This window comes from Rana temporaria, chromosome 8, assembly GCF_905171775.1.
Source record: "Rana temporaria chromosome 8, aRanTem1.1, whole genome shotgun sequence".
Taxonomy (NCBI): Eukaryota; Metazoa; Chordata; class Amphibia; order Anura; family Ranidae; genus Rana; species Rana temporaria.
The window spans coordinates 176,776,057-176,784,786 of NC_053496.1; the positions used below are offsets into that span (position 1 = coordinate 176,776,057).

An 8,730-nucleotide genomic window follows, 5' to 3' on the forward strand; every position below is an offset into this window, starting at 1 on the left:
ACATCTGGCTTGTATATACCGACGTCCAACTGCAGTTCATCCATTCGCTCCGGCGTTACCAGATAATAATACTAGTAGTACTCCAACAGACACGCTTTCAATTGCACCCAAAAACCCATCAGATTCGGCATTCACCGGAAATGCCTGACCCGCATTTCTTGTTTTGCAGCCTCCCGATCATCAGTTCTCCAGGTAATCGCTTGTGGTCTTCTTCCTCCTAGACCAGTGGTTATTAACGTTTTTTGAGTCACATACCACTTTTAGAATCTGATGAAAGCGATGACTGTGATACAAATTTAAATGGTAAACATAGGCCAACATCGAGTCAAGAGATGCTTAGCGGTTGACGATATAGACAGAGGCACGGTGTGCTTTCTTTAATTTGGAAAACCATTGATTGAGACAAGGGGAGGGCTGTATAGTGAATGTAAATGTTATGCTTTGTCCGACCCTCACAGGTCCCCTTGAAACCCATAAATGGACTACTTAGGGGTCCATGGACCCCAGGTTAAAAACCTGTGTCCTAGCCTTCTGGTCACTCTTGAGCTCTACAACAGGGATAACAGCTTCAAATCACCTAAGAGTTTCCACCTATCTGGCAGGAATTTTATACAAAGTAATTTTTTATCTGATCCTCATGGACCCCCCTGAAACCCATCCATGGACCACTTAGGAGTCCATGTACCCCAGATTAAAAAACCCCTGTCCTAACCCTCTGGTCACTCTTGAGCTCCACAACAGCACCCCAAAATGCAATTACAACTTCAATACACCTGGGACTTCACCTCTCTGCTTGTATAACAGGCAGGAACTTGATACACAGATTTTTTTTTATCTGACCCTCACGGACCCCCTGAAACCCATTCATGGACCCCAAGTAAAAAAAAAACTGTCCTAAACCTTTGGTCACTCTTGACCTCCACAACAGCACCCCAAAATGGGATCACAGCTTTAAATTACCTAGGACTTTTCACTTATCAGGCAGGAACTTTATACGCAGTTATTTGTTATCACAGACCCCCTGAAACCCATTCATTGACCACTTAGGGGTTCATGGACCCCAGGTCAAAAACCCCATCCCTGGTACTTTGGTCACTATTGAGCTCCAATACAGCACCCCGATAAGGGGAATAGTGTGTAGGAACCTAATACACAGATTTTTTTTTTATCTGACCCTTACAGACCCCCTTAAACCCATACATGGACCACTTTGGTTAGAAATCCATGTTCTAGACCTTTGGTCAATCTTCAGCTCTACAACAGCAGGTGTTTTACGGGATTACAGCTTCAAACCACCTGGGACTTTCCAACCCTCCTCCAGTATATCAGTCAAAAAGATTGCTGCCCTATGCACGCTAGGCGTTTAGGCCCGATGCGTGAGGCTCCTCTGGATTTGGTGCAGGGGGAAGGCATAGGTGCACTATCCAGCCCCACTGCCGGCCTTGCTTTCACCCGAACTTCCTAGAAAACAAATGGAATATAACATTTGATCCTACATAGTTTCATAGTCAGGTTGAAAAAAGACACAAGTCCATCTAGTTCAACCATAAAAAATAAATAAAAATATCGGAAAAAATCCCATATACCCAATTCTACAGACTTGACTCAGATCAGTGCTGGAAAGTTAGGCCATATTTACTCACCTAGACAGTCCCACAGATGGCAGTACAACAACTTACATAAGGATAGGGCTGTGCTCCCCATAAATATTCTCAGTTTTTTTGTTGGGAACCCAACCAGGTTTCCCAGATTTTGTTGTTAGAGTTGTACATTAAAGAGAGTCTCTAATTTTCACTTAGTAAAATTAATAAGTAAGACTATTAATATAATATTAGAAGCAGTCTGAGATGTTAGAATTCTGTGCAGACAATATTCATCCGAGTACAGTCCAGATAATTCTCAGTTTATTATCCGTCTACAGAGAGGAGAGTCCCGTATATGTCACATGACCACATCAATGAAGATGGATGGGGACCAAACCCATGTGACTGAGGGGATATTGAACCTCACCCTGGAGATCATCTACCTGCTGACCGGAGAGGTGAGGAGGATCCTGGGAGGTCACATGACATCACTCTTATCTCTAATAATAAAACACAGACCTGACCGGAGAGGTGAGGAGGATTCTGGGAGATCTGTAGTGATAATTATTACTTTCTCCCTATACACAGGATTATAAAGTAGTTAAGAAAATATCTGGTGGTCCATTAACACCCAGCAACCGTCTTTCCAGGACATCACCCATCACAGTGCCTCCACCTCACTGTCTGACAACAGAGGTAACCAGTGCCAAGAAGATTCTAGAAGTCACTAAGAAGATCATTGAGCTGCTGACAGGAGAGGTGAGCGGTGCCGGGAATTCTGGGACATTATCCAGTAATAGACAAGGGATGTGTCTGGATGGTGACTGTATCATTGTGTGTGTCAGGTTCCTATAAGGTGTCAGGATGTCACTGTCTATTTCTCCATGGAGGAGTGGGAGTATTTAGAAGGACACAAGGATCTCTACAAGGACGTCATGATGGAGAATCGGCCTCCCCTCACATCACCGGGTAAGAGGAGACTTTATTGTAAAGGAGAGAGCAGTACGGAGGCTCCACCTAGATCCCCCATCATCTGATAAACACATAGAAACAATGTATTCAGTCAGTGTGTGTGTTTCCTACAGATGGATCCAGTAATGGGAACCCACCAGAGAAATGTCCCCATCCTCTGTATTCCCGGGATTCCGAACAGGAAGATCACACCATCCCTCGCCATCATCAGGTAGGTGGGACTGAGCATGTAGGCCTAAACATTTCTAAGCTATGAGAGGACATCTGTGTAATCTCTTGCTCTTTTTAGAAATCTATTCTAACATCTTTGGGGTTTAGGGTGAAGAACTAAAAGACATCAAAATTGAGGATACAGAGGAATCAGAGGAGATTTTGGTGAGTGGAGATCAGCAGTCTATGGAGGAGGGCGGTCCTCTTTCCTCTTGGGATTTCCTAAATGAAGATCACAGCTATTTACACCATGATCAGGTAGATTGAGGACTGAGACAAATGAATTATGAAGTAATTCTAAACTTTGCTATTATTCTACAATATGTAATCTTGTATCTTTTTATAAATGTATTCTGTCATCTTTGGGGTTTAGGGTGAAGAACTGAAAGGAATCAAAGCAGAGATTAAAGAGGAAGAAGAAGAGAGGTTGGTGAGTGGAGATCAGCAGTTTAAGGAGGAGGGGGAGAGAATTGTGGAAAACAACCAGGAAGAATATTCTCTACTAATGGACACAAGTAAGTAACATTAAGGACTGTATTTTAAAAAAAAAAAGGGTACAAGGGTTAGAAAATGGTTGGGCAGTGTACAGGGATCATGTTTCCAAAAAAATTAGATGGAGGTCTTGTAGACAATATAGTAAAGAAATCTCTGATATTCATAAAATAATGTAATCAGTGTATTTCCACACTACCCATCAAATGATATCAAAGATACTGTACATCATATGAAAGATCCATCTCCATTCCTCAATATAACGTCATGTTCCCAACAAATGAGGAGGAGATACTGAGATTGCAGGCTTGGCAGGCTTAAATCAGGTTTGGTCTCCACCCAGAGACTGGCCACATTAATCACCTTGCAGGTGGACAGACAGACATGGAGAAGGCCATATGAAAGGTCCATCTCCATTCCTCAATATAGCGTCATGTTCCCAACAAATATGGAGGAGATACTGTACACCATATGAAAGGTCCATCTCCATTCCTCAATATAACATCATGTTCCCAACAAATGAGGAGGAGATACTGTACACCATATGAAAGGTCCATCTCCATTCCTCAATATAATTTTATGTTCCCAACAAATGAGGAGGAGATACTGTACACCATATGAAAGGTCCATCTCCAGTCCTCAATATAACGTCATGTTCCCAACAAATGAGGAGGAGATACTGTACACCATATGAAAGGTCCATCTCCATTCCTCAATATAACGTCATGTTCCCAACAAATGAGGAGGAGATACTGTACACCATATGAAAGATCCATCTCCATTCCTCAATATAATGTCATGTTCCCAACAAATGAGGAGGAGATACTGAGATTGCAGGCTTGGCTGGCATTAATCAGGTTTGGTCTCCACCTAGAGACTGGCCACATTAATCACCTTGCAGGTGGACAGACAGACATGGAGAAGGCCATATGAAAGGCCCATCTCCATTCCTCAATATAACGTCATGTTCCCAACAAATGAGGAGGAGATACTGTACACCATATGAAAGGTCTATCTCCATTCCTCAATATAACGTCATGTTCCCAACAAATGAGGAGGATATACTGTACACCATATGAAAGGTCCATCTTCATCCATTGAACTTACCATGCCAGTCTTTTTAAACTGTTGAGTGCTAAAGCAAATTTTACTGTGTGGCTAAATTAAAAAGAAAAAATACTTACAATTTTTACAAAAAACTTGCTTCCCAACAGATGGACACTATATTCCGAATAGGAAAAGCTCTGATGGACATTTTATTTTATCTTCATATTATAATGCCGAAAACTGCGATATCGCACAATATTCTCAAGAAGTAAATCTCAATACTCAAAGTACACATCACAGACCTTACCCCTTAGAGAGATCAATGGATCCCTCTAATCCTGAGGAATCTTCTGATCAATCGCATACTGTTACTCCGGATATCCTTCTGGGATCTCACAGAACTGGTCCATCTTTTCTCAGTGAATCTTCTTTGGGCCCTGAAGGAGCTCACACAGGAGCGAGCTCATTGTCACCTTTAGAGTGCAAAAAATCTCCTAATGAATGCAGAATATTTGTAAAAAATAAGAGAAATCTGAAGAACGAACATCCTTTCTCGTGTTCAGCATGCGGAAAGTCTTTCACTGTGAAAGCAGACTTCCTCACACACCAGAGAATCCACACGGGCGAGCGTCCTTTTTCTTGTTCAGACTGCGGGAAATGTTTCATTTCGAAAGAACTCCTTCGTAAACACAAGAGAATTCACACCTCTGGAGGTTCTTTTTCGTGTTCGGAGTGTGGAAAATGTTTCAACATGAAAGGATACCTTCTCAAACACCAGAGACTTCACACGGCTGTGCGTCCTTTCTCTTGTTCGGAGTGTGGGAGATCTTTCACCATGAAAGGAGACCTTCAGAAACACTGTATTATTCACACCGGTGAACGTTCTTTCTCATGTTCGGAGTGCAAAAAATGTTTCTATCGCAAAGGAGACCTCTTTGCACACCAGAGAACTCACACAGATGAGCGTCCTTTTTCTTGTACAGAGTGCGGGAAATCTTTCCTTGCCAAGGGACACCTTTATAAACATCAGAGAGTTCACATGGGCGAGCGTCCTTTTTCTTGTTTAGAATGTGGAAAATGTTACAATCGGAAAGGAGACCTTAATACTCATCGGAGAATTCACACCAGTGAACCTTTCTCATGCGCAGTGTGCGGAAAATCTTTCACCGTAAAAGACAGCCTTCTCGCACACCAGAAAATTCACACGGGTGAGCGCCCTTTCTCCTGTTCAGAGTGCAGGAAATGTTTCATTAGAAAAGGAGACCTTCGTAGACACCAGAGAAGTCACACGGGCGAGCGTCCTTATTCATGTTCAGAGTGCGAGAAATCTTTCACTCAACAAGGATCCCTCGTTATCCACCAGAGAATTCACACGGGCGAGCGCCCCTATTCTTGTTCAAAGTGTGGGAGATGTTTTACACATAAAGGAAATTTAACTAAACATGAGAGAACACACGTACATGCCGATAGTGCTGAAAATTGTAGATAGTCTTTTTAACGGGTGGAAATGTTCAGTAGACATGTGCAATTTCGTTTAGTTCCAAATTCTTTTTTTTAACGAATTTTGACAAATTAGTTCATTCGGAAATATCCTAATTAACGAAAACACGTTTCTTTAAAAAATTAAAAACAGTAAAATGCGAGCACTCACAAAGTGCAACTCTCATCAAATGGTAAAACTGACATGTTTTGGGGGCGCACCCACTTCCTTTAGAGCTAAGCTTAGTTCTAAGAAAGTGGGGTGCACCCTGAAAAGCGTCAGCTTTTACCCCTTGGTGTGATACAGCACCTGTGTCCACACTATCCCACACTGTGTGGTTTTATGTCTTATTGAGAGTTGTACGCATTCTTTACTGTTTTTGTTATTTAATAAATGTCATTGGTAATGCACTAGGTGTGCTCACCTAACAAACAGAAAGCCTAACTAACTATATACAAATGGGGAACACAGAAAAGCGGGGGAAAACTGGAGTTGCAGGGAGCATATAGGAAGGGGGAATCAAAAATGGGGTCAGGAACAATGGGGAGCAGGGACAAGGCAGCAGGCTACAGGATACAGCGTACAGGAACAGGATAACTGCTAGTGGTATCTGGCAGTAAGCAAAACACTGGAGCTAGAAACAGTAATAGGGGAGGACCTAAATACCTTCCCAGCAGCCAGCAGATCTCGGTTATCAGTTTCCACCTGATGCTGGCTACTGGAAGGGTATTTAGGTCCTCCCCTATAACTGCTTCTAGCTCCAGTTTTTTGCTTACTGCCAGGTACTGCTAGCCGTTATCCTGTTTCTGTACGCTATGCCCTTCATCTTGATGCCTGGTGGACGCTGGAATTACAACCCTCCTTCATCTGGATGCCTGGTGGACACTGGAATTACAACCCTCCTTCATCTTGATGCCTGGTGGACACTGGAATTACAACCCTCCTTCATTTGGATGCCTGGTGGACACTGGAATTACAACCCACCTGCATCTTGATGCCTGGTGGACACTGGAATTACAACCCTCCTGCATCTGGATGCCTGGTGGACACTGGAATTACAACCCTCCTTCATCTGGATGCCTGGTAGACACTGGAATTACAACCCTCCGCACATCCAGGTCCTGACAATTATAGTGATATGTCCCCTCACGCATGTAAATGACACAACACGATCACACAGGTAACACAAAAGCACTGAACCCACAAAGATGGGTAACCCTGAAAATCGTGACTATCTATAGGGCAACAAAAGAGAAATTGTGACTGCATGAAGATCAACCTTTTCAATATGTGGCCAACAAATAAGCAATGGTAACAGTTTATAGCCAACACAAATACAGGAACATCTCTTGCATCAATGGACCTTTTTATAGGTCGCTATGGCTGCACTACCGCATTGTTCTTTTCATGGTCCAGCCAATGTATAATCCTTAATAAATATACATTTTTTTTTATATAAAAAAGAATGCATTAAACATCTTTTAACAATAATCTGTTATGAGTTCCTTTTTTTTAAGAAATTAGCGTAATTCCTAGATGATTGGGGAAATAATTTCCTTTAAGATTAATAAAGTATTCTGAATATGAATGTAAATCTGAGTAATGAAGGTGGGGACTATGAAGTGGCAACACGTGGATCCGGATCAGTGGGGACGGTGGCCAGGTGTCAGCTGGGACTGTGGAGCAGGAAGCAGTGCCAGGACAAGGTCATATAGAGCAGTGGTTCTCAACTCTGATTTAAAGCACCTTTGCAAGATAAAGAAAAGTCCAGCCCAGGGCAAACATGCCAAACTGCACCCCATCCCCCGCCCCCCAAGATGTATGAGATTTATGTGTCAGTAAAAATCACTATAGTGGGAACTATGGAGTGGCAACACGTTGATCTGGAGCAGTGGGGACGGAAGCCAGAGGTCAGCTGGGACTGTGGAGCAGGAAGCAGTGCCGGGACTAGGTCATATAGAGCAGTGGTTCTCAACTCTGATTTAAAGCACCTTTGCAAGATAAAGAAAAACCTGCAAACATGGCCTGTTGGGGGTACTTGAGGACATGGTTGAGAACCGCTGATCTGGAGCTCAGGTTAACAATGACAAACTGTGCCCTCACCCCCCCCAGGATGTATGAGATGTATGTGTCAGTAAAAAACATAAAGGTAGGAACTATTAAGTACCAACACCTGGATCTAGATCAGTGTGGCTGGTGGCCATGTGTCAGCTGGGACTGTAGAGCGGAAATTAGTGCCGGGATAAAATCTTCTAGAGCCCAGGGCAAACACGCAAGACTACACCCCCCTAAGATGTATGAGATTTATGTGTCAGTAAAAATCATAAAGGTGGGGACTATAGAGTGGCAACACGTGGATCTGGATCAGTGGCCAGGTGTCAACTGGGACTGTGGAGCAGAAAGCAGTGCCAGGATAAGGTCATCTAGAGCCCAGGGCGAACACGCCAAACTGTGCCCGCCCCAAGAGGTATGGTATTTATTGTGGTTGGCTGGGTGTCAGCTGGGACTGTGGAGCAGGATGTAGTGTCAGGACAAGGTTATCTAGAGCCTATGGTGGACAAGCCAAACTGTCCCCGTCCCCCCCCAAGATGTATGAGATTTATGTATCAGTATAAATCATGAAGGTGGGAACTATGGAGCGGCAACACGTAGATCTGGATCAGTGGGGACGTTGGCTGGGCGACAGCTGGGATTGTAGAGCAGGAAACAGTGCCGGGACAATGTCATCTAGAGCCCAGGGCAAACCTTTCAAACTGCCCCCCCCCCAAGAGGTATGAGATCTATGTGTCAGTAAAAATCCCGCCACAAAAAAAACTGAGTACTTATCTGCATGCTTATCCCGTATGCATAAATGCCCCCTCCTTCCAGTACAAATCCACCCCACTGCTGAAATCCCTCCTAGCACAAACGTTTGCCCCGCCATTCCCCAAATCCCCTAGCTTAAAT

General features: G+C 43.5%; 1 protein-coding gene across 1 annotated transcript; it reads left to right on the forward strand.

Annotated features, from left to right (window-relative positions):
• Window positions 1-2,824: 2,824 nt before the first annotated feature.
• LOC120910083 (zinc finger protein OZF-like) lies at window positions 2,825-6,373 on the forward strand. Its single transcript, XM_040321945.1, has 3 exons — window positions 2,825-3,023; window positions 3,139-3,280; window positions 4,472-6,373. Exons 1-3 carry the CDS (start codon window positions 2,952-2,954, stop codon window positions 5,791-5,793), a joined length of 1,536 nt encoding a protein of 511 aa, XP_040177879.1. The 5' UTR covers window positions 2,825-2,951; the 3' UTR covers window positions 5,794-6,373.
• Window positions 6,374-8,730: the final 2,357 nt, after the last annotated feature.